Source organism: Acomys minous, assembly GCF_964271855.1.
Source record: "Acomys minous genome assembly, chromosome: 4".
NCBI classification, from domain to species: domain Eukaryota; kingdom Metazoa; phylum Chordata; class Mammalia; order Rodentia; family Muridae; genus Acomys; species Acomys minous.
In genome coordinates, this window is record NC_140486.1 from 99,800,066 (window position 1) to 99,825,023 (window position 24,958).

At 52.3% G+C, this 24,958-nt stretch overlaps 3 protein-coding genes across 16 annotated transcripts; 2 read left to right on the forward strand and 1 right to left on the reverse strand.

The window, feature by feature from the left end:
• The first annotated feature begins 3 nt into the window (after positions 1–3).
• ATG9A (autophagy related 9A) lies at positions 4–10,885 on the forward strand. 11 transcript variants are annotated; one of them, XM_084778482.1, is made up of 17 exons: positions 4–455; positions 735–795; positions 1,398–1,455; positions 1,858–1,989; positions 2,119–2,162; positions 2,840–2,904; positions 4,311–4,472; positions 4,596–4,737; positions 5,527–6,275; positions 6,362–6,515; positions 6,621–6,800; positions 7,147–7,395; positions 7,758–7,936; positions 8,044–8,161; positions 9,533–9,755; positions 9,904–10,049; positions 10,747–10,885. In XM_084778482.1, exons 4-17 carry the CDS (start codon positions 1,887–1,889, stop codon positions 10,750–10,752), a joined length of 2,520 nt encoding a protein of 839 aa, XP_084634608.1. In that variant the 5' UTR covers positions 4–455; positions 735–795; positions 1,398–1,455; positions 1,858–1,886; the 3' UTR covers positions 10,753–10,885. The 11 variants fall into 11 exon arrangements, with proteins under 11 accessions (XP_084634608.1, XP_084634607.1, XP_084634610.1 ...); XM_084778481.1 differs by having other exon boundaries at positions 1,401–1,455; XM_084778484.1 differs by lacking the exon at positions 735–795 and adding an exon at positions 850–1,136.
• Positions 10,886–11,959: 1,074 nt separating this feature from the next.
• On the forward strand, positions 11,960–21,504 carry ABCB6 (ATP binding cassette subfamily B member 6 (LAN blood group)). Its single transcript, XM_084778476.1, has 19 exons — positions 11,960–13,066; positions 13,452–13,589; positions 14,165–14,345; positions 14,503–14,604; positions 14,785–14,968; positions 16,223–16,344; positions 17,135–17,244; positions 18,208–18,273; positions 18,426–18,551; positions 18,696–18,772; positions 18,861–18,924; positions 19,022–19,107; positions 19,334–19,391; positions 19,616–19,720; positions 20,258–20,432; positions 20,560–20,672; positions 20,885–20,979; positions 21,063–21,131; positions 21,234–21,504. Exons 1-19 carry the CDS (start codon positions 12,518–12,520, stop codon positions 21,340–21,342), a joined length of 2,529 nt encoding a protein of 842 aa, XP_084634602.1. The 5' UTR covers positions 11,960–12,517; the 3' UTR covers positions 21,343–21,504.
• Positions 21,505–21,623: 119 nt separating this feature from the next.
• On the reverse strand, positions 21,624–24,958 carry ZFAND2B (zinc finger AN1-type containing 2B). Of its 4 annotated transcripts, none has more exons than XM_084778538.1 (10): positions 24,881–24,958; positions 24,674–24,748; positions 24,291–24,385; positions 23,940–24,071; positions 23,650–23,801; positions 22,861–22,953; positions 22,721–22,781; positions 22,567–22,634; positions 22,212–22,287; positions 21,624–21,922 (listed from the first exon to the last, which is right to left on the reverse strand). In XM_084778538.1, exons 2-10 carry the CDS (start codon positions 24,726–24,728, stop codon positions 21,866–21,868), a joined length of 789 nt encoding a protein of 262 aa, XP_084634664.1. In that variant the 5' UTR covers positions 24,729–24,748; positions 24,881–24,958; the 3' UTR covers positions 21,624–21,865. The 4 variants fall into 4 exon arrangements, with proteins under 4 accessions (XP_084634664.1, XP_084634665.1, XP_084634663.1 ...); XM_084778539.1 differs by having other exon boundaries at positions 24,674–24,745; positions 24,881–24,955; XM_084778537.1 differs by having other exon boundaries at positions 24,674–24,941.

Sequence of the window (24,958 nt, forward strand, 5' to 3'; positions counted from 1 at the left end):
ACCTCGTCACTCAGAACCGCCCTCCGAAGCCGCCACTAATGTCCGAGAGCCAGGACGCACCCCGGTCCACCGTTCGGAAGCTGGATTTCTGCAACACCACAACAATCTTGCAGCTACGGAGCGGCGAAGGGGCCACACAGCCCAGCCCCTCATCACGTAGAGCACGCTATTGGTCCTTTGCTCTCCAACACCCGCCTCCAACCTTTCGTCCCTGCCTCCTGGGCCGAGAATTGGCCATTATGTCTCCACCCACTTTGTTCATTGGCCAGACTGGTTGCGGGTGACAGTGAATGACAGACGGAGGGCCTAGCGCTCTGGGTCGGGCCGAGCCCAGCAGAACAGACCGGGCTTCTGGAATCGCCCGGGTCGCGGTTCCTGCGGTGACACGCGAGGCTGGTAACTGGAATCCCCAGACACAGGCCCAAGCTGGCTGGGGGGCGCCCACAGAGCCCCAAGTGAGCTCGCAATGCGTAACGGGGGGGAAGGGGAGCCGCGGGCGGGCCGGGGGCGCGCAGCCAGAATGTTTTGATAGAGGGCGCGCGCGGCCAGGGGAGCGCGCGTGCGCCGGGGCCGCGCGCCGGGTTGTCCGCTGTTGGGAGCCTAAGCCCCCGGCCTGGGGCCGGGCGACCCTGGGGCACGCTGTGCTCAGGGCTAGGTGGCTGGGATTGGGGAGGCATCCCAGTCCACCAGGGATACCAGCTGTAGGTCTGGCTCAACCCCTCCACCATCTACAGACACCCCTGAGCACAGGCCCTTCCTGGGGAGATCCATGGGCCCTGGGTCTACACTGACCAGGTGAGTGTGTTTGCTGAGACACAGGGCTTTTACTAACCGAGGGACTCCCTCTAGGACCAGGTTGGACCAAGATCCACCGTCCCCAGAGTCTTCACTGACTGGGAGTATACCATACCACTTTGACCCCACCTGGCACTAGCCGCCTAGGGAACCCAGATATTCTACCGGGATCTGGAGTCTACATTGACTGGACATTTCCCATTCAGAAGCCATGGCTGCCTAGGTCTCTGGTGCTAGGGAAGCAGAAGGGATTGTCCAGAAAAATCTTGAGAAGATTCTCATTTGGGCTTTTCTGGGATCTGAAAAGCATATCTGATTTCTGAAGTTGAGGTAGACCAAAGGTAAGACAGTCCCAAAGGGCTATGTGGACTCCAACCTGTACTGACTCAGTCTCCATACGGTCAAGAGGGTTCAGTTATTCCTAGTTAGCCTCAAAGTAGATGAATGGTCCTACATAGGCCATCAGGAGAGATGGATCCCAACTGGAAAGATGCCTCTTCCCCATCTCTCTGCCCTCTTAGTGGGGCTTGGGTGGGTGAGGGGGTTGGATTCCTTTCTGTCCCAGCTCCCCATTCTTTGAGGCCTGACACCTTTTCCTCCAGCAGCTGTCCAACCAGGGCATCCAGGACTGGCGTGGAGCAGAAACTGTCCATGGAGCTGGTAGGGCCATGTGCTTATCTTAAACATTTGTTTACCTAAAAAAAAAAAAAAATTGCTTCCAAACTTCTGTAGAGACCAGGGTTTCCCAGGAGGGGCAGGGGAGGAGGAAACTTTCTCTTCACTGGACAGAAGACGAAATAACTCACCCCACACCAAAGGGGCAGAGTCTGGCACGGTAGCCTCCCAGTAAAGGTTCTGAGAATGATGGCCAGAATTAAGTCCCCCTTAAGTCCCAAGCTTACTGTTCTTGGGTTATCTCTGTTCTGTTCCGAGGCAAGGAGGTTAGTGGTAAAAACAGATCCTAAGGGTTCCTTCTTTTTCCTTCTGGCCTGGTGGGCAGCAGAGCAAGTAGACAGTGGCTGGCTCTGATGGGGCTCTACTTTTCTTCACCGCGTATGACAGGTTAACAAGGTGGACTGGGGGCTGCGGTGATGGCACAGTTTGACACTGAATACCAGCGCCTAGAGGCTTCCTACAGCGATTCACCCCCAGGGGAAGAGGACCTGTTGGTGCACGTGGCTGAGGGGAGCAAATGTGAGTTTTGGGACATGACAGTCAGAGCAGGGGCATGGGTGAAAGTTAGCGGAGGAATGCTGAGGGAGCCGGGCAGCAGGGGGAGAGAGCTCCTTTAGGACTCTGACATCTCTGCTCCTGGGTCTACAGCACCTTGGCACCATATCGAAAACCTTGACCTCTTCTTCTCTCGAATATCCTTTGTGTCTGTGTGTTGGAGCTCCGTGACCTTGTAGAAACCTTTCTCTGAGCTGGGTCCCTGATGGGAAATAGGGATGAGTTCCTCTCTGGTCCATGCACAGGGAAATGAAACTCATTTGGAAATAACGGCTGTTAAAAATAATGATACCACCTCATATTTGCTGAGAGTCCTGTGCACTTGTATTAATTTATGGAGAACTCCTTCCCCTCTGCCCCCAGACAGGGTTTCTCTGTGTAGCCTTGCCTGTCATGGGCTTACTTTGTAGACCAGGCTGGCCTTGAACTCAGAGAGATCCACCTGCCTCTGCCTCCCTGACTGCTGGGATTAAAGGCGTGCGCCACCATGCCCTGGTTATGAAGAACTTTCTAAGGGTGTTAATTTATAAGGAAACTTTTCTAATAGGATTATTAATGGTAATAATGTCTTTTGACTGTCATTTCTGTGTTAAATATTTTGAGTGCATTATCCTAGACAGTAATTAATAATCCTAAAAGGTAGGTGTGGCTACTATTAATTTGCCACTGTGGACAAAGCTTAGGGGAGTAACTTGTTAAAGATCACACTCCAAAGAGTTACAGAGCCAGGACTGTAGGTTGGGGGTGTGTTGACATCAAAGTCTGTATTCTTAAGTGTGTTTGCTTACTGGCCATTTTTCCTTAACACTTACACGTTTATAATCTACATCAGAAGAATGGCTTCACATGTATGCTCATTGGAGAGATTTTTGAACTCATGTAAGTATACAAAGGGATGCGTGCTGTGGTAAAGGAATACTTACTGCGTTCTTCCCTTTTGTTCATGCCTGGCTATGCAAACCAAGTATGGCATTAAAACCTATAGTAGCATCATATCTCTCTCTCTCTCTCTCTCTCTCTCTCTCTCTCTCTCTTTCTCTCTCTCTTTTAAACTTGGCTTTCACAGAGATCCACCTGCCTCTGCCTCCAAAGTGCTGGGATTAAAGGTGTACACCACCACACCTGCCTTGAACCTATAGCCTTGTCTCTTGTAAGAAGAGCTTCCGGGACCCAGATCCTATCTCTTTCATGACAGGAACTTATAATTTAGTCATTCCACCAAGGTTTTAGGAGGCTATGTGTGGTTCAGTCAGGAGGAAAGAGCTTGTCGTCTGCCTGATTGCATATTACCCCTGCTGCTGGAGTAGAGAGCCTTAGTAGTGGGGAGAAACACTATTGCCAGAGGGGAAGAATTGAGGAGGAAGGGGGTTGTTTGTTGGTTCAGGCTTTTGGGGGGGGGGGGGCGTTGAGACAGAGTTTCTCTGTGTAGCTTTGGCTGTCCTGGAACCAACTTTGTAGATCAGGATGGCCTCAGACTCAGACATCCGACTGCCTGAGTACTGGTTAAAGGCATGAACCCTCACACTAAGCAGGAAGGGGAGCACATTGGTGTTATTGGTATTTTGTCTGCATGTATGTGTGTGTGCAGGTGTCAGATCTTGGAGTTACAGACAGTGGTGAGCTGCCATATGGGTGCTGGGAATTGAACCTAGGTCCTCTGGAAGAGCCATCAGTACTCTTAACCGCTGAGCCATGTCTCCAGCCCCAGGAAGGGAGTTCTTTTCGTTTGTTTGTTTGTTTTGTTTTGCTTTTCGAGACAGGGTTTCTCTGTGTAACCTTGGCTGACCTAGACTTGTCCAGCCCAGGAAGGGAGTTCTTGATGATAAGAAAGTTCACAGTGGGGCCTCCTGCTGGTGCACACCTTTAATCCTATCACTCTGGTAGGCAGAAGCAGTCGGATCTCTGTGAGTTCAAGGACAGCCTGGTCTATAAGAAGAATTCCAGGACATCCAGGGCTCCACAGAGAAACCCAGTCTTGAAATACCAAAACAAAAAACAAACAAACAAAAAAGGTGAAAGACTAGGGACCATAGGCCGTAATCATAAACCCTCTGAAAATCAAGTCCAGTGGTGATGGCAGCTTATCATGACATGAAAGTTCCTGAATTTAAGAGTAAAACATAGGAGCCAGTTTGTGCCTAGAAGGTCCCATGAGATTGAGTGGTAGACAGAGCCCATCAGGACCCGATCTTGTTCGGCGCTCTCCAGCCTCTTTGGTTGCTCCGCTTTGTTTCCCTGGCACCGCCCCGACTCTTGGCCTATGTCCCTTCTTTTCGACTCCCCAGGCAGTTCCTCTTTGTGGTCGCCTTCACCACCTTCCTGGTTAGCTGTGTGGACTACGACATCCTATTTGCCAACAAGATGGTGAACCACAGTCTTCATCCCACTGAGCCCGTCAAGGTCACGCTGCCAGACGCCTTTTTGCCTGCCCAAGTCTGTAGTGCCAGGTGAGGGTGACCCTGTGCTGAGTAGAGAAGAAAGAGGGATGTGAGGCAGCAACTCACATTCAAGAGGGTGTTGCCAAGACTCCATCCTCAAAGAGCCTACTTCCCCTCCTTCTTCCCTACCAGGATTCAGGAAAACGGCTCTCTCATCACTATTCTGGTCGTTGCTGGTGTCTTCTGGATCCACCGGCTTATCAAGTTCATCTATAACATTTGCTGCTATTGGGAGATCCACTCCTTCTACCTGCATGCTCTGCGTATCCCAATGGTAAGACCGGAAGTTGGGACAAGAGCCCAAGAGCTCTTAGGAAGGGTGAGATAAATTCCTGAACATCACACATCCGTAGCTCTCACTGGCAGGCATGCTTGTTAGTGTTAATGTGAAAAAACAAACAAACAAACAAACAAAAAACCTGAGATAATCAGTGTATCAAGAGAAATGAGTTTTGGAGATACGATTCTATAGTTGATTGGTCCAGTTGCTTTGGGGCCTGTGGTGATCATGGCAAGAGCTCATGACAGATGGAACCTGTTCACTTGATGGCAGCCAGGAAGTAGAGAGGAAGGCTGGAAGGGATGTGTTGGTGCATTTGTTTTTATCTGTTTTATTGGGTTCTTATTTCCTCTACCTCCCTTCCAATCCCCCAACACTAGGTAGGAGAGAAAGAAGGTTAGAGGGAAAATGGGGCACAGATTCCTTTTTAGACTACCTCCAGCTGATTAGGGATGTAGAGTTCCTTGAGGCAAGTCCAGTCTTCATCATCAGAATCTGCAGCAGTTCAGCAATCTAGCAACAGCAAACGCAGCAGCCACCACATACCCTCTCAAGAGTTCCCAGAATTAAACTACCTGCAGCTGGCACAAGTCACTCCCCTGCCAGAGTAGAAGACACATTGTGGTCAGCTGCTTTGGTCAATATGAAGCAGCCCCACACCCCACACCTGAGCAGCAGGTCAGGAAATAGCTCTCATCTCAGCACATGACTTACATACATCTGTGCAGAGCAAAGGGTTCAAGTAACATCTACACTTTGCCCCCTGTCCACCCTACCCTGCAGTCTGCCCTTCCGTACTGCACATGGCAGGAAGTGCAGGCCCGGATTGTGCAGACACAGAAAGAGCATCAGATCTGCATCCACAAGCGTGAGCTGACAGAGTTGGACATCTACCATCGCATCCTGCGTTTCCAGAACTACATGGTGGCGCTGGTGAACAAGTCCCTCTTGCCCCTGCGCTTCCGCCTGCCTGGCCTTGGAGAGGTTGTCTTTTTCACCCGTGGCCTCAAGTACAACTTTGAGCTGATCCTCTTCTGGGGACCTGGCTCTCTGTTTCTCAACGAATGGAGCCTCAAGGCTGAATACAAACGTGGGGGGCAACGGCTGGAGCTGGCCCAGCGCCTCAGCAACCGCATCCTGTGGATTGGCATCGCCAACTTCCTGTTGTGCCCCCTCATCCTCATCTGGCAGATCCTCTATGCCTTCTTCAGCTATGCTGAGGTGCTGAAGAGAGAGCCTGGGGCCCTGGGAGCACGTTGCTGGTCACTGTATGGCCGTTGTTACCTCCGCCACTTCAATGAGCTGGAACACGAGCTGCAGTCCCGCCTCAGCCGAGGCTACAAGCCCGCCTCCAAGTACATGAATTGTTTCTTGTCACCGCTGCTGACTCTGCTGGCCAAGAACGGTGCCTTCTTCGCCGGCTCTATCCTGGCCGTGCTTATTGCTCTCACAATCTATGACGAAGATGTGTTGGCCGTGGAACATGTCCTCACCACCGTCACACTTCTGGGAGTCACAGTGACTGTGTGCAGGTGTGCCAGGGCTGTGGGTGGGAACAAAAGCAGACTAGCATTCTGGGAAAGGCGTGTACCTTAACCAAGTACCTGATCCCCACCAGGTCTTTCATCCCAGACCAGCACATGGTGTTCTGCCCCGAGCAGCTGCTCCGAGTGATCCTCGCTCACATCCACTACATGCCTGACCACTGGCAGGGTAATGCCCACCGCTCGCAGACCCGGGACGAGTTTGCCCAGCTCTTCCAGTACAAGGCAGTGAGTGGAGTTGGAGCTAGGGCCTGCTAGAGACTGACTGGTGTCTTGGTGACAAGGGCTGGTCTGTGTCCTGCTTGCTTGTAACCTTAGTCGCCTCCCTTTTAGGTGTTCATCTTGGAGGAGTTGCTGAGCCCCATTGTCACACCCCTCATCCTCATCTTCTGCCTACGCCCACGGGCCCTGGAGATCATAGACTTCTTCCGCAACTTTACAGTAGAGGTTGTCGGCGTTGGAGACACCTGTTCTTTTGCTCAGATGGACGTTCGCCAGCATGGTCATCCTCAGGTACCGACTGGGAGAGGTCAGGGCAGCTAGTCAGGGACAGTGTTGGCACTTGTGGAAACTGCAAAATGCTACTGTTTATGAGCCAACAAATGACTGAAAGGTAACCCCGCCTGCAGGCATCTTGCACTGTTCAGCCACCAGGACTCTGGCTGGATTCCAGCCCTGATTTGAACCATTAGTCACACTCCCTTGAGAAAAGTAAAGTATGAGTAACTGAGCCAGTATGTGGCTACTCCTGGAGTGGGCACCAGGGCCTCCACAGATATGACAGGGCACCACAGTCGCCGTCCTCCAGGAAGGATTCCTGTAAGCACTTAGGCTTGCTCACTGCTTCTCCCTCACGCAGTGGCTGTCTGGAGGGCAGACTGAGGCCTCAGTGTACCAGCAAGCAGAGGATGGGAAGACTGAGCTGTCACTTATGCACTTCGCCATCACTAACCCTGGCTGGCAGCCGCCTCGTGAGAGCACAGCTTTCCTGGGCTTCCTCAAGGAGCAGGTTCAGCGAGATGGCGCAGCTGCCAGCCTTGCCCAAGGTGGTCTGCTCCCCGAGAATGCCCTCTTCACATCTATCCAGTCCTTACAGTCTGAGTCTGAGGTGTGTATCTGGGGCCTGGATGAAAATGGGTACAGTGGACTCCAGTAAGGGGGGTGAGCAAGGGACACGGGGTGGAAGGTTTCCTCTGGTCAGTCTTGGCCAGCAGGTCCTGAGGTTCAGGACATTAGGGGACCTAGAGGCCTCTCCCTGCCCTGAGGAGTCTGCTCCCACATACATTTGTTTGTTTGTTTGTTTTTGTTTTGTAAGGATTTCTCTGTTATCTTGGCTGTCCTGGACTTACTTTGTAGACCAGGCTAGCCTCAAACTCATAGCAATCTGCCTACCTCTGCCTCCCAAATACTGAGATTAAAGGCACATACCACCACGCCTGGCTGACACCCCCCTCCTTTTTTTTTTCATAGCCCCTGAGCCTTATTGCAAATGTGGTGGCTGGCTCATCCTGCCGGGGACCCCCACTATCCAGAGACCTGCAGGGCTCAAGGCACAGAGCTGAGGTTGCTTCTGCCCTTCGCTCCTTCTCCCCTCTACAACCTGGACAGGCCCCTCAAGGCCGGGCTCCCAGCACCATGACAGGCTCTGGGTGAGTGGAGGTGGGTCATGGTGGGAGGGCATGGCAGTCACCCACAGATACTTGGATAGATCTTAAAAATGTTGATGAGTGCTGTCTGTCTGTGCTGGGAGGGACAGAGTGGACGCCAGGACAGCCAGCTCCGGGAGCAGTGTGTGGGAAGGACAGCTGCAGAGCCTGGTGCTGTCAGAATATGCATCCACAGAGATGAGCCTTCATGCCCTCTATATGCACCAGGTGAGTGAACAGCTGCCAGATAGTAGATTTCAGCCCTTCACTGGCCCGTACCTGCTCTGGAGTCTACATTTTCACATATGTCCTCTTTTTGAGGGGGGGTGTTGGGTGGAGTTGAGACAAGATTCTCTATGTAACAGCCCTGGCTTTTCTGGAACTCACTTTGTAGACCAGGCTGACCTTGAACTCACAGAGATCCACCTGCCTCTGCCTCCCAAGTGCTAGGACTAAAGGCATGCGCCACCATGCCCAGCCATCACATAAGTCCGATTCACGGCATCTTTAGCTAAGAGTACGCTGCTGTTTTCCACCTAGAGTCCTTTCTCCTCCTCCTGCTCTCTCCGAGACTTTTCCTAATTGTTCTTGGTAAAAGCCTCCTGTCTCTACTCTCCTGATTCTAATTTTTTTTCCCCCCCAGTACTGAGGATTGAACATAGGTCCTTGCACATGCCAGGCAAGCCATGAGTGCTATCCTCATCCTTTTTTGTATTATTCTAAGAGCCATTTTCATGAAGTTACCTAGGCTGGCCTTGAACTTGTGATCTTCCTTCCACAGCCTCCCAAGTAGCTGGGATGACAGGCCTGTACCTCCAGGCCCAGCTTCTCCTCCTGAATCCTTTTCCTTCCCGTCTTTCCCCTCATCTTCTCATCCCTCCCCCACCCCCACCCCCATGCCCCCTTGGATTTTTTAAAACATAGGTTGTCTCTTGATTATGTAGACCAGGCTGGCCTTGGTCCTGCTACCTCATGTTAAGCTGTCACAGCTGCCTCCTGAGTTTCCTTGTTCTGTTTTCCTCCATAGCATCTGGTGCTATCTGACATTCTTGGGTTTTGTCTATCTAATAGTTTATGGTCTATTTTTCCTCACAGTCACCACCACTAGTGTACAGGCACCACAGGGCTGGCAGTTCTGTTTGCTCACTGCTGTGTTCTGAGTACCTAAAACAGTACCTAGTACTGACACTCTTGTTAACTTGTCCTTTAATCAAAGAGTGGGTAAAATGAAGGCTGGAGTTGTAGCTAAGTTAATAGAGTACTTGCCTAGCATGTACAGGGCCCGGGGTGCCCTCCCCAGCACCACCAGGGGAAACAAAGTCAGGAGGATCAGAAAGTCAAGGACATTCTCAACTGCGCATTGAGTTCAGCGTCAACCTGAGCTACTCAGAGACTTTGCAGGGGTACCCTGAGAATGAGATGCATAGAGCATCACATACAGCTGTTGTATACTACCAACGTCTGAGATGCTGTGTGTCCAGGATCCTAGGTGAGGGCTTTTGAGTGGGAATTGAAGAAACTGCGGTGGGTGCAGCTGTTTCAGATAGACATCCTTCTGTCCCCAACTAATCAGCTCCCCCCCCCCCCCCACTTCTCCAGCTCCACAAGCAGCAGACCCAGGCTGAACCCGAGCGGCATGTGTGGCACCGCCGGGAGAGTGATGAGAGTGGAGAGAGTGCTCCTGAAGAGGGGGCAGAGGGTGCCCGGGCCCCCCAACCCATCCCTCGCTCTGCCAGCTATCCCTGTGCTACGCCCCGGCCTGGAGCACCCGAGACCACCGCCCTGCATGGGGGCTTCCAGAGGCGCTACGGGGGCATCACAGGTACCCGTCCACCTGGGAGTATAGAAGCAAAGTGGTCTCAGGGAAGCGCGGTCCTTTTAAAGAAAGAGGCCAATGGGCTGGGGTCCAAGGACACTGTCCCTCCAAGTCGTCCCCGAAGCCTCCACATGGTTCTGATTTCTCTCTATAGATCCTGGCACAGTGCCCCGGCCTCCCTCTCACTTCTCCAGGCTGCCCCTGGGAGGATGGGCAGAAGATGGGCAGCCAGCATCAAGACACCCAGAGCCTGTGCCAGAGGAAGGCTCAGAGGATGAGCTCCCCCCTCAAGTGCACAAGGTAAGGAGTTGTAAGGCCAAGAACAACTGCCAGAAGTGGTAACTTCTGGTGAAGCATAGCTTCTCCTGTTGCGTGTCTCTTACTCTGTTCATGTGTACTCTACTCCCCTTCAGAGATGGGGGAGAGATGCCTCAGTGGTTAAGAACACTGGGGGGTCTTCCAGGGGACCCAGATTCAATTTCCAGTAGCCACATGGTGACCCACAGCTGTCTGTGGCCCCAGTCTCAGGGAATCAGTTGCCTTCTTCAGGCCTCCACAGGTACCGCACAGGTGATTCACACCCATATTAACAAATAAATTTCTTTTTTTTTTTTTTTACATGCAGACAAACACCTATATTAAATACATTTTTTAAAGATGTATTTATTATTATCTATACAGTGTTCTGCTTGCATTTATGCCTTCAGGCCAGAAGAGGGTATCAGGTCACATTATAGATGGCTGTGGGCCACCATGTGGTTGCAGGGAATTGAACTCAGGACCTTTGGAAGAGCAGACAGTGCTCTTAACCTCTGAGCCATCTCTCCAGCCCCTCACAAATAAATTTCAACAAAAGCAAAAAACACTTCCTTATACTGCTCTGAAGTTCAAGGCTTCCTTCCCTGGGTTTCCAGCTTTTCTTTCCTCTCTTTCTAGACTCCTATGGGGCTGAAGGTAGCTGGAGACTATCTCCTTACCAGTCACTTTCTCTCCACAGGTATAGACAAGGCAGAAGTTGGTCCCCATGCTCCAGGATGGAGGCGACAGCTGCCCTGCCATCCCATCTGCCTGCCGTGGGAGGGGCTCTCAGAGTGTCGCCTGGCCCCAAGTGTGTGGTGTTTGTATGTCCCTGCCTGGCCAAGGGAGGTGCCAACGCTGGGCTTGCCATAGCCCAAGAAGAATGTGAGGCCTAGGGACTAGGGGCACAAGACTCTAGCCTAGTCCCCAGGACTCCCTTGGCTCAGAGTGTGGTGCTAGAAACTGGTCCCCAGCCCAGTCCCAGTACTGCCATCTTTGCATCCACCCCTGCAAGTCTCCAGAGGGCTTCCTGCCACAGAAGCTGCCAAGCAGAGGAACCTGTGCCAACTGTGGAGTGGGGAGGCAGGGGCTGAACCCTCAACCCCTGCAGCCTAGCCCCTGTCTGGAACAGCTGAGCAGCCAGGCTGTGGGCCTCACCCAGCGCTGCAGCAGCTCCCCTCCCCTCTGCTCCCTGCACATCCCTGGCATGTGTGCGCTGCTTGCCCCCCTTCTGTTCACTTGACCCCCTTCTGTTTGGCCTCTGCTTTTTGTTGGGGTGAGAGCCCTAGCTCCCAGCTCCCTCACACTGTCTTTTGACACTAAGATGGAAGGTTTCTGAGTTGCAGGAACAGAATGAAAACTCTTTACTACCTACCCTCTTCAGTTTTCAGGATGGGCACTTGGGAGTGCGAGGCCTTCCTGGCCTCCGCTCTGTGAACTCCCACCACCTGCTCAGGGGACTGACAGGGCAGGAATGTGACCTCAGTTGCCTACATCCCAGCGAGAGAGCTCTGCCCTGCGCCCCTCACCTACTTAAAGGAGGATGCAGGGATAAGGGGCTCACCCTTGCCTAGGGCTGACACTGCATGCTGGGACTCAGCTCCTACCCTTCCCCCCTCCCCACTCCCTTCCCCAGCTCTGCTCCGGCTGTGGGAGGTAAATTATGCCGAAGGTGGTGGACACTGCTGTCCTAGCCCACAGCAAACAGGGTGGGAACCCTGTACAGCTTGATAACCCTTAATAAAGAAGGGACTTTGGTCGGGTTGTGGCTTCTTTTTTTTCCCCCCCACGTAGCAGATGAGATCTTAGGACTGTAAGAGAGACCTGGCTGGGAGACTGGAAAGAAGGGCTGTGACATCGCAGGGACACAGCCAGGACTCAGGAGGGGCTGTTTTCAGTAGCTTGCTACTGTATGAGGCTCCCGGTTTGATCTCTAGCGCTAAGACAGGGAACCGAAGCGGGTGGAGACCAGCCAGCCTACATTGTAATAGCTATTTAAAGGGCCAGGGTGAGGGATGGCGGATTTACACAATTGTGTGGAGGTCAAGGCCTCCTGTCAGACTCGAGGTCAGATTTCCCGCCCTGAACACGTGACCCAGTCAGCGCTCAGCCCTTCTATTCGCGTTTGACGCGCTTGGCCAATGGGAACCCGGGATACATCTGGTGGGCGTGGCCGCTGCCGTAAAGGGCACAACAGTTTTGTGCGGCGGCTCTGAGCCTGAGGGTCCCCAGCTGCTGGCGAGTGGGAACAGGCAGTCACGGCGTACGTGGCTTGCGTGAGTATGCGTCGGGGCGGCGCGTGAGCGAAGACATTGGGCTGTATGGCAAGTCCACGTGCGTCCCTCCCTGCGACCCCAGCGGCGTAGCTCCATGTCCCAAGACACCCTGGAATCTGCGGCCTTCTCTGAATGGCTAGCCCGACTCTCTGATCCTGCAGTGACCTCAAGTTCAGCCAGCAGCCCCACATCGCCATGGTGACTGTGGGCAACTACTGCGAGGCCGAAGGGCCGGTGGGTCCGGCTTGGACTCAGAACGGCTTGAGTCCTTGCTTCTTTTTTACGCTAGTACCCTCGACGCTCGCGACTCTGGGGGTACTGGCCTTGGTGCTGGTTGTTCCCTGCAGGCGTCGGGAGGTGCCTGCTGGCACAGAGGAACTATCTTGGGCAGCTGGCCCTCGGGTGTCTCCCTATGCTCTGCAGCTGTTTCTGGCCACACTTCAGATGGCACTGCCCCTGGCCGGTCTGGTTGGCCGAGTAGGTACTGTTCAGGGGGCCCGCCTGCCAGGCTACCTACTGTTGTCTTCCATGCTGGAGAGTCTGGCCAGCGCCTGTGGCTTGTGGCTGCTCGTGGTGGAACGGAGCCAGGCCCGGCAGAGTCTGGCAATGGGCGTCTGGATGAAGTTCAGGCATAGCTTGGGGCTCCTGCTCCTCTGGACCATGGCATTTGCAGCTGAGAACTTGGCCCTGGTATCTTGGAACAGCCCACAGTGGTGGTGGGCCAGAGCAGATCGGGGCCAGCAGGTAAGGGGCCTTATGAGGGAGAAGAGAAGCGCTGGTGTTTGACGACCACTGCACCTGGACCTACTGGCTCCATGCTTTGGGATAATTCTTTTATTCTTTTAAGGGGATGAGAGAGAGAGAGAGAGAGAGAGAGAGAGAGAGAGAGAGAGAGAGAGAGAGAGAGAGAGAGAGAGAGAGAGAATATATCTGGCAGTGGCTGGAAGCTGATAGCCAACTGGTGGGGATAGCCAGCATTGAATGGGGTGTGTCTGTGCTGAGTCACTGTGGTTTTTTTTTTTTTAAACCTGTTGCTAGGCCCCTGAGAAGCATCTGTGGGTTATAAGAAGTAATACAATAAGGTGTAGGCTTGGATCCTGATTCACACCTGTGCTCTCTTTCATTCTAGGTTCAATTTGGCCTGTGGGTCCTGCGATATGTGACCTCCGGAGGGCTGTTTATCCTGGGACTCTGGGCCCCTGGACTTCGCCCCCAGTCTTACACCTTACGCGTTCATGAAGAAGACCAAGATGTAGAAAGGAACCAGGTATGCCAAATGTGGTGGCACACGCCTTTAATCTCAGAGGCAGGCACACCTCTGTTGAGTTCAAGACCAACCTGGTGTACAGAGAGACCCTGTCTCACAAAACAAAGCAACTAGGTATATCTAAGTTTCTCAATCAAGAGTATATCTTTGTACATGTGCTGGGAATAGAACCCAGCACTTGTGAATGTTAAGCATGTGTCCTACCACCAAGCTACTTCCCAGGCCTCTCTGAATGCCACATGTCCCTTTTGGCCAGAGATAAAGAGTATGACTCCTTTTAGCGCGTAGAATTATCTCCAAGCCTCTGCGGGGATGCCAGCTTTTGTCTAAGGGCCAGACTTTGGGAAAAGAAATTTCTTGGGGGACCCGATCGATAACCCTGTCACTCCGGAGTGAATTAGCTCTCATCCCAAAATTCAGTTTTTGATCCAGTGACTCTCCAGAATCTGAGAGGGACCATGTGTGAGCCTCAGACACCTATCACCTGCAGTCCCATATATTATTCCCTAAGGAAGCCTGGGCGAGCAAGCATACTTCTGTGTCTGTAAGCTCCTCTCCATGTGCCATCTTCCTAGGGCCGCTCAACAGACCGACAATCTACCTGGAGAGACCTTGGCAGGAAGCTCCGCCTACTGAGTAGCTACCTGTGGCCTCGGGGGAGTCCGGCACTGCAGCTGACTGTACTCATCTGCCTGGGGCTCATGGGGATAGACCGAGCACTCAACGTGTTGGTCCCCATCTTCTATAGGGACATTGGTGAGGGGGCGGAGGGGTATGTTCAGCTTAGTGGCTGGGGTGGCCCTTACCTAGGGAGGTTATAACAAAGGTAGATCCGGGTGGTCAGAACCAGGGGCAGCCCTGCCGGAGAGAGTGCTGGCTGTTGGAAGTGGACCCTGATGCCTTTTATCCACAGTGAACTTACTGACTGAGAAGGCTCCTTGGAGCTCCCTGGCCTGGACTGTTACCACCTATGTCTTCCTCAAGTTCCTCCAGGGGGGTGGCACTGGCAGTACAGGTATGAAAGACTTTGGTTTTACCCTGGTTGGCATCAGTCTCTCCCACGGGAACTCCGTCACTGCGTTGCTTCTGATGCTCCTTTCACAGGCCCCTTGGGCACCCAGACCTCTAGCATCTAGGTGTTGGGGTTAATTTCTCTCAACCCTCAAGACCTGTTAAAGCGTCCTGGCTTCCCCAGGTTTTGTGAGCAACCTGCGAACGTTCCTGTGGATCCGGGTGCAGCAGTTCACGTCCCGTGGCGTGGAGCTGCGCCTCTTCTCCCATCTGCATGAACTCTCACTGCGCTGGCACCTGGGCCGGCGTACAGGGGAGGTGCTGCGGATTGTGGACCGGGGAACATCCAGCGTCACAGGATTGCTCAGGTGCCACACCAGAAGGAAGAGTGTGTGTGTGGGGGGGGGGGGGGAGCTGGGCAGGCCCAGCTTGAACTGCTCTGCCCCTCCTACCTTGCTTTGTTTGGTCTTTTTGGCAAATGACAAGAAGAAGTAGAACGTCGAATAGTGCAGACAGCTCGGTGTGGTTGGCACATGCCTGTCATCCCAGTGCTTGGGAGGCAGAAGCAGGAGGATCTGCAAGCTTAAGGCTAGCCTCGGCTACACAATGGCCTTGAGCCTCTCTTGGACTACTAAAGATTCTGTCTCAAGAAACATGGAGCCCAGCAGTTAAGACCACATACTGTCTGGGCGGTGGTGGTACACACGTTTAATCCCAGTGCTTAGGAGGCACAGGCAGGTGGATCTCTGTGAGTTCGAAGCCAGCCTGGTCTACAGAGTGAGTTCCAGGACAGCCAAGGTTTTTACACAGAGAGATCCTGTCTCAAAAGAAGAAAGAGGAGGAGGAGGAAGAGGAGGAGGAGGAGGGTGTGTGGGAAAGATCATGCACTGCTTTTGTAAAAGATCTGAATTTAGTTCCCAACACCACCTGTCTCAGGCAGCTCACAACCATCTGTCACTCTAACTCCAGAAGCGCTGACACTGTCTTCTAGCCTTCTGAGGTACCCCCCACAACCATGAAGATATGCACATAATTAAACAAAAATGAAATAAAAATGCAGATAGAGCAAAAAAAAATTTTTTTTCCTTCGAGACAGGGTTTCTCTGTATAGCCCTCGGCTGTCCTGGACTCGAGGCTGGCCTCGAACTCACAGAGATCCTCCCGCCTCTGCCTCCCGAGTGCTGGGATTAAAGGTGTGTGCCACCACACCCAGCTAAGATTCTTTTTCATCCGTATACAAAGATCTCTCTTACTTGTAATTGATAGAGGTTATGCTGTTGTTGATGTTGTTTTGGGTTTTTGGTTTTTGGTGTGTCCGAGTTTGCGTTTGTGTGTGCATGTGTGTGTGTGTGTGTGTGTGTGTGTGAGAGAGAGAGAGAGAGAGAGAGATGGGGCGGGGGGTGGGGGGGGGAGAGGACTAGCCTTAAGCTCTTGGTCTCTCCAGAGGGCTGGGATTACAGGCCTTTGCCACCAGGCCTTATTAACCATCTACCTCTTGAGCAGTATTTAGATTCATTCTAGTCTGTTGCTGTTGGAAATGAAACTATGCTAAAATAAGCTCGCAGAGGTTAGATTGCTGGGCTGAGTCCTCAAGCCTTTCTCTCCTTGACTGACCCTTCTAGCTACCTGGTGTTCAACATCATCCCCACCCTGGCCGACATCGTCATCGGCATCGTCTACTTCAGCATGTTCTTCAATGCCTGGTTTGGCCTCATTGTGTTCCTGTGTATGAGTCTTTACCTCAGTGAGTGCTCCCTGAACTGTTTGGTCCTCCTTGGCAGCGAGCCCTACCCCCACTCAGCCGACTGACCTTCAGCAGGCTTGCTAGGCTAGACTAGGCTCTGTTTACTCCTGGTATGATGGGAAGGTCTACTCCCCTGTCAAAGTTGAACCTTAGTTCAACCTAGATGGAAGCCAGGGAAGCACAGGTATGTATGGTACAGTAGAGCCTCACTGTGGGACCAGCCAAGGAAAAACTATGCAGCACAGTGCATCTTTTCATGCGCTCATCAAAAGCATCTTCTGGGGCTGGAGACATGGCTCAGTGGTTAAGAGCACTGACTGCTCTTCCAGAGGACTTGGGTTCAATTCTCAGCACCCACATGGCAGCTCACAATTATCTGTACCTCCAAGATCTGACACTGTCACACAGACATACATGCAGGCAAAACATGCTGGCATTAATCCCAGCACTTGGGAGGCAGAGGCAGATGGATCTCTGTGAGTTTGAGTCCAGCCTGGTCTACAAAGCGAGTCCAGGACAACCAAGATAACACAGAGAAACCCTGTCTTGAAAAACCAAAAAAAAAAAAAAAAAAAAAAAAAAGTCTTCTACATGAAACGTTGCAAGACTACAAAGGTATCTTGCACACAACTCCTTTCCTTGGTGAATTTACAGTTTTCCCTTCCGCTCTGGTCTCTGGGTGCTAGAGTAGGCTTGGTATGTGTGGCGGCACAGGGGATGGCCATCTGTATTTGGTCTCAGCTGTTGGGGATGACATCTTGTTCCTTCCACTCCTGTCACCCACCTCTAGTACTGACCATTGTGGTCACCGAGTGGAGAGCCAAGTTTCGCCGTAGTATGAACACACAGGAAAATGCCACCCGGGCACGAGCAGTGGATTCTCTGCTAAACTTTGAGACGGTAACAGAAGCCCCAGGATGGTGGTGGGAAGCAAAGAGAGGTGGAGGAGCATGCTGGGAGCACCTCTGGATTGGGGAGGATATTAGAAGTTGGGAAAGAGCAGAGGCAAGCAGAGCTCTCTGAGTTCAAGACTAGTCTGGGCAACATAGCAAGTTTCAGGCCAACTAGGCCACATAACTAGGCCCCATCTCAAAAAATTATACCTAGTTTTCTATTAAAAATAAATTTGGAGAGCCAGGCATGGTGGCGCATACCTTTAATCCCAGCACTGGGGAGGCAGAGGCAGGTGGATCACTGTGAGTTCGAGGCCAGCCTGGTCTACAAATCGAGTCCAGGATAGCTAAGGCTACACAGAGAAACCCTGTCTCAAAAAGAAAAAAAAAAAATAAATTTAGAAATTGTGAAGAAGGGATCTGAAAGAGAGATAAACCTGTTTTGTTATGATCTCAAGTGTGGGGTGGGGAACGGCCTTGTGAGAACAGGTGAGGTTAATCCACTAGAAAACAAACCACCTCGTGCGGGAACTTGATTGTTGCCAGCTGAAAAGATCCAGGAACAGACTCTGGGAGGAGATATATAAATGAGCCCAGAACTGGAGGAGGGGCTTTTGGAGACTTGGGGTAGTTTTGTTTGTTCATCGCGCCACTTTGAGATGCTCCTAGAGAGAACCACTCAAGGGAAGGCTTTGGGGCTCTGGGCTCCTGCTGAGGTTCTGGGTTCTGGTTACTCCAGGTTCCAGCAGACAAAATCCTGCTGGCAACACCAAGAGAATTGTTCTCGGAACTGATATCCTTATGTTTTGTTATTCTTTAATCCTCCTATTGTTTTGGTTGGTCGGCTTATAAGGGATGTACTCTTGGTTAATAAGTTTGTAATAAAATATATTGGTTAAGGAAATTGAGCCTACAGGGATTAGGACTCTGGAGAAAATGGTCCCTCAACTGTGCTATGTGAATCCATCAGGTAAAATACTACAACGCTGAAGGCTATGAAGTAGAACGCTATCGAGAGGCTATCATCAAATTTCAGGTGAGGGTCCTCGTGTGAACTGTCCTGTGTCATTACCAGGCCTGAGGAGAATAAGATCCAGGGGTAAAGCTGAAGGTGCTGGGACCCAGATTGGGACGTGGTGGTGGTCGGCCCATGCGGGCCATTCCTTCCTCATGTTTTCTGGCCCCTAGAGTTTGGAGTGGAAGTCAACTGCCTCACTGGTTGTACTGAATCAGACCCAGAACTTGGTGATTGGGCTTGGGCTCCTTGCTGGCTCCTTGCTTTGTGCATACTTCGTCAGTGAGCAGAAGCTGCAGGTGAGACAGAATAGAGAAGAGGAGGGGACTGAGAAGTGGGTCCTGTGTGAGCCACTAGGCTCCTGGCTGGGACGTAGACAAAGCGACAGCAAGAGCAATCTGCAAGGCTTCCTATGACATATTTGCTTCTCTGGGTCTCTACAGGTTGGGGACTTTGTGCTTTTTGGCACTTATATCACTCAACTGTACATGCCTCTCAACTGGTTTGGCACCTACTACAGGTAATCTGATCCCTGTCCCTCACCAGCTCAGGGTTCCCTGCCGGTTCTCAGTTCCTTGAGGGAGCCCCAGCCTTCGCTCTTTCTGCAGGATGATCCAGACTAACTTCATTGATATGGAGAACATGTTTGATTTGCTGAAAGAGGAAACAGAAGTGAGCAGAGGGAGGAGTAAGATGGGGTAGGGGGAGTTTCTTAGGTCTGGAGCATCCCAGGCCAGTGATGGTAGCACGCGTTGCCTGTGTTCCCCAGGTGAGGGATGTTCCTGGAGCAGGGCCCCTTCGTTTTCATAAGGGTCGGATTGAGTTTGAAAATGTACACTTCAGCTACACTGATGGGTGAGTGCTACCTTTTTGCTTGCTCTCTTCTCCCCTCATACATTGGCACACTGCCTTCCTGCCCTTCTTCCTGCTCTGAACCTCAGCTTTGCAATCCACCAGTGTGGGGTAGGGAAGAGACCCTACACAGGAGAAGGGGAAGGACCATTGCTCTGAGGATGGAGAATCTATCTGCTACTGTATGGTTCAGTAGATCCACTACTGAATCGACCACCCTTCCTTGCAGGCGGGAGACCTTACAAGATGTGTCCTTCACAGTGATGCCCGGACAGACAGTGGCTCTGGTGAGAGGAGACCTAGTTACTTGGCCCATATTCCTTGAGTTTCTCTCACTCAGTGCCTACAGATAGCTAGCTCATCATGAGCTGCCAGGCTAGGCATTCAAAGCCTGGTTAGAACAGGCGATGAGACTGAATGTAACAGCTTTCCTGGATGCTGGTGGCCTCTTAAAGAGGGAGTCTTAGATGCCAGAGGGCCTGAGACTTTTTTTCCTGTGTTTCCAATGAAGGTAGGCCCATCTGGGGCAGGAAAGAGCACCATTTTGCGCCTGCTGTTTCGCTTCTATGACATCAGCTCTGGTTGCATCCGAATAGATGGGCAGGACATTTCACAGGTAACGTTGCTGCAGGGAAGACAAATTTAGGGGCCCGTGGAAGAACAGCAATGGGTGGGCATCCTGAGATATTAGCCTTGCAAAAAAGCTGGGGCCTTGCATGGTCTGATGCTGAAGATCTATCATCTAGGATGGAGGAGAGCGAGGTCAAGGCCTGCCAGAGCTACCAAGAGTTCAAGGCCAACCTGAAGAACTTAGCCAGACCCTGTCTCTAAATAAGGGAGGGGGGCTCAAGGCTAGGGCTACACCTTACTGACCTATCCAACAATGTGACCTCAGTGCCATGTGACCAGGAGTCACCCAGGAAAGTAATCACAAGGACAGTGTGTATGGTGTCTTGTGAGGTATGCTTGTCTATGAAGAAGCCATGTTTTCTGTTCATGAATGGGGAGGACTTAGGGAGACTGGTTTGCTCACCCCACTAGGGCTTGTGGTGGCAATGAGTAGAGTCTTATCCTAGGCTGCTTATCCCTGGTGCTCCAAGAAATCCTGGAGAGATCTCACAGGACAGGGTGCTTTTTGGTCTTTTGGTCTCAGGTGACCCAGATCTCTCTCCGGTCTCACATTGGAGTTGTGCCCCAGGACACTGTCCTCTTCAACGACACCATTGCCAACAACATCCGCTACGGTCGTGTCACAGCTGGGGACAATGAGGTAGAGGCTGCTGCCCAGGCTGCAGGCATTCACGATGCCATCTTGTCTTTCCCTGAAGGTGAGGTCTTTCTCCCTACCCAGTGAAGTCCTGTTAATCCCTCACATTCCACCGCTTCCTTGCCCACCTGGCCACAGAAACCAAATTTATTTACATGTGACGTGAGGGAGGTGCTTAATATCCACAGGGTATGAGACACAGGTGGGCGAGCGGGGACTGAAGCTGAGCGGTGGCGAGAAGCAGCGAGTAGCCATCGCCCGCACCATTCTCAAGGCCCCAGACATCATTCTGTTGGATGAGGTGAGGCCCCAGCACTTGCCTGCTATCCCATCTCTGCCTAACCCTGCCTGAGCAGTTCCCTACCTTGCAAAGGTATCACTAGTCTCTCTTCGCCAAAACCCTATGTAGGTCATGAACCCAAACTATCCTTGAGACCTCCACTAGCCATCTCCATCCTCCTCCCCTTGGAGCCTCTAGGTAGCAAGAGCATTTCACTCAGGCTCTTTCTGCAGGCAACGTCAGCACTGGACACATCTAACGAGAGAGCCATCCAGGCCTCTCTGGCCAAAATCTGCACCAACCGCACCACCATCGTAGTAGCACACAGGTACAGGATAACAGGGCTGATGTGGCTGGCGGCGTGGACCATTTTGGATGGGGGTAGTAGGTAACTGATGTCTGACCTCTCAGGCTCTCAACTGTGGTCAATGCTGACCAGATCCTCGTCATCAAGGACGGTGGCATCATAGAAAGAGGAAGGTAAGCCATGTAGGATGACAGGGTGTCTTCCTTAGTCACCCCCTGTTCTTTGAGATTGGGGTAAAACCAATGGGTGGGACTCATCCTGCTTCATTACCCCAGGCATGAAGCTCTATTATCCCGAGGTGGTGTGTATGCTGAGATGTGGCAGCTGCAGCAGCAAGGACAAGAAACTGTCTCTGAAGACTCTGAACCTCAGGACACAGCATAATGACACAAGCGACCTCCTCCTTTCCAAAGGCTAACTCAGGAGAAAGATGTGTGTCCTCTCTATGGCCTGTTTCATCCTGGTGTAGGAGTTTGGTGCTAGGTATTGTAAGGGAAAGGAACCTTCCAGAAAGCACTGCAAGGAAATAAATGGACTGAGCAAGGATGGCTGTGGCTTGGTTGTGTGAGGTACAAGGAGCCTCTACCCTTGAGTTGAATGAACATTCCTGACAAGACTGCTTATTGTGGGTTGGAGAGGGAAAAGAAACACACAGCCCAGACATCTTACTAACTGCCAAGGTCTTTACTCTCCCCAGGCCTCTCCCTGTCCGCTGCATGTGGCAGCCCCAAGGTAAAGGGGTAACATGATAAAAGGGCTGGGTTGGAGTCTGGTTAGCACCTACCAGAGCTGCAACCACAGAACAGTTCCCAACACCCTCCCTGCAGCAGCAGAGCTAGCAGCGTCTTTCCTCAGCTCGGCTGCACAAGCTTCCTTCCTCTCCAGGCCCCAGGGAGCGTCCTCCACGTCACTCCTGCTTGTCTCTGTGAACCCGGCTTCTCTGTGCTTCTTTTCCCTGTGTATCCTGGAGATGTGAGGGCCACAGTCCTCGGATGAGCTTCCCTTCCCAAGCCCAGGACCCTAGCACAGGCTGCAGTTGGACGGCTTCAAGCTGCGGCTCTGTGCCTGGAGCAAGGAGAGGAGGAGACAGGGTATAAAGGCAAGGACAGAAGAGGGCAGGCCTCATTCCAGGGCTCAGCGTGAGCTGGAGTCACTGGAAGGGAGCAAAGCAACGCTATCTACCACTGGGAGGGACCAGCCCTACCTCCTCACCTTCCATCAACGCAGGACCCATTTTTACATAGACCTCATACCTGCTGCTGCTGCTGGTACTCTGCCTCACTGGCTGACAGTGCCTGGGCTAATGCCAAGTCTTCCTCCTCCTGAGAACTGAGAAAGGAAGAACTTGAATTAGTGACCATAGTATCTAAAGTCTGAGGATTTGATCTCCTGAGTATCAGGTACTGAGTACCTTTTGAGTGTGACCTCAATCTTTAACCAGCAGGGTAGATATTAGCATCATTGCCACTGGTACCGAGAAAATCAAGGCCTTTGGGGATATAGAGTTCATCTAATTCTGGAGCCAAGTTTTAGCTAAAGTAGTGGGTTGGAGTGGTCCCACCCCCACCCCCCCTTCCAAAGAGCTCTTGTCCTCATCTGGGTGGGTACCTCGGGCCCTGCGGTTGAGCCTCGGCAAGGGATTGTTCCAGGGCACGCTGCAACGCCTCATCCTCACTCTGCAGAGGGAGAGAAAGAGACCGTTTTCCTTGGACTTTACTCTGTGTGGATTTTCTTCTGATTATCCCACCTTTCCCCAACTCACCAAGCCATTCTGCAAAGCAATAACTGGAGGGGATGTCCTGGGTGGAAGCTGGGATGTAGCTCTGTGGCAGACATTAAAATAGGCTATCGTCAGAGGCGTGAAGGGGTTAAAACGGGGAGAGGGGAAACAGGTAGGCCTACCTGCTGGGAGAGGAAGATGAAGGCGTGGTCCTACTTGGACTGGTGACAGTACTTGTAGAAGCCAGACCTTGTGCTCTGGAGATAGCAGCAAGCCTGTAGGAAAGAAAGTCATTCTAACATACCTCCCAGGATATGCTTAGCCTGTCAAGAGTTCCTCTAATACTCTGCAAAATCATATACTTTGAAAAGGAGTTGAATTGGGCCCAAATTTGTATAGACAGCCTGTATTTTCAGCTACCTGGAAGGTTCAGACAGGAAACTGTATAGGAGCCGGGCGTGGTGGCGCACACCTTTAATCCTAGCACTCGAGAGGCAGAGGCACGTGAGTTCAAAGCCAGCCTAGTCTACGAAACGAGTACAGGACAGCCAGAGCTACACAAAGAAACTTTGTCTCAAAAACCAAAAAAGAAAAAAGAAAGAAGAAAACTGTATAGGGCAGCAGGTTCAATGACACTCTGGGCAACTTAGTTGAACCTTGTCCCCTAGGAATAAGAGTCTGAAGTAATATATGCTGTAATCTCAGCACTTAAGGGTCTGAGGCAGGAGGATTGCCACAATTTGGCCTGGACTAAGAAGTGAAACCTTCTCTCAAAACAACAACCAAAAAGAGCCAAGGCAGCAGCTTAATGGGAGAGTGCTTGCCTAGTATGTGCAAGCCTCTAGCTTCAATCCACAGTGCTGCAAACAAAAGCGGGGGCGGGGGGCGGGGGCGGGGGGGGGCGAGGGCGGAGTATAAAAACTCCCTTGGTCAAGGCAGACATGGCTAGAGCAGAGCAAGTAAGTAATTACCCAGCCCGGCTGGTCAGATGACCCTCCCCAGAGCAATCATGGTCCAGTGGGTGACGGTGTTTGATGCAGAAGTTTCGGCCACAGCGGTCACAGGTCAGTTTCATCATCTCCCGCTGCCGGCAGCCAGAACGTTCACACTTATTGGTGAAAATCTGAGATGAAGCAGGGTTTGTCATTTATGAAACTCTATTCTCTTCCTCTAGTGCCATGAAGCTAGCCATTTAGGTTTGCAGAGATCAATACTCCAAGCTGGGTTTGTCTTATCACTAATCCCTCCATTATTTACTTACCTTGCGTTTTTGCTGTGCGGGATCAGAGCGACAGTCTCTGTCAATGTGCTCTCCCACAGCCCGGTCAGGAGGCTCTCCTCTGGCCACTGGCACAGGCACATTACAGAGGGGGCACACAGGTACCTGGATATCCTACAGTCAAGGGGCAGGAGTCAGTCTGAGAGCCAGCCAACCTCTTAAAGAACCTGGATATACCACTCACAAATACACTAGAAAACAAAGTTTCCCAGTACTGAGGCTTAGAAAAACAGTAAGTAAGAGGGGAAATGTTAACATAGATTCCTGAAAGCATCTGCACCCGCTCTCCTCTCCTTACAACCATCCCCTGCCAGCCTCAAGTCGCCCCCTCACCTTTTGGTAAGCTGATCCACAGTGATGCTGGGCGTAGGCCACATGGTCTGCGCAGAAGATGCCCGAACAGGCATCGCACTTGAGTGGCAAAAAATCTACAGGGAGATAGGTCGGATAGTAGGTTCAAAGGGAACCTGGATGTCCTTTTTCCTCTTCTTTAAAGCTGCTACTCCGGTAGGAAAAACTCCTCCCTATTTGCAACACACTGCACCCTTCCACCGTTCACGATCTCTTTGGCCACGCCCCCAACTTCGAGCCCCGCCCTCCTGGTATTTCCAGCTCCAGGGTCCACCCTCCCCGCCCCACCTGCTAGCCCTAGCCGTCCAGCCCCGCCCCCCGGCCTCCCCCCCGCCCCGCCCCGCTCCGTGCGCTCCTCCCCTCACCCAAGCGCTGACAGCTCGGCTCGGAACAGTGAGCCCCGAGGTCCGGAAACTCCATCGCCGGCCGTGCAGGGCCTGCTGCGGAGAAGAAACGAGCGCTGAGCGCGCCGTGGACTCCTGCTCCGGGTCCGGCCCGCAACCCAGCAACTCCGAGGGGAAGGGGGGGCTCCCCGCCCCGCCCCTTCTTCTTCCCTGCCTAGCACAGGTTACCGAAGCCCGGGCGCTTGCCGGCCTGCGGCCCCTACTCCTCCTCTGGAGGGCGCGCGCGCACTGACGTCATCACGTCGG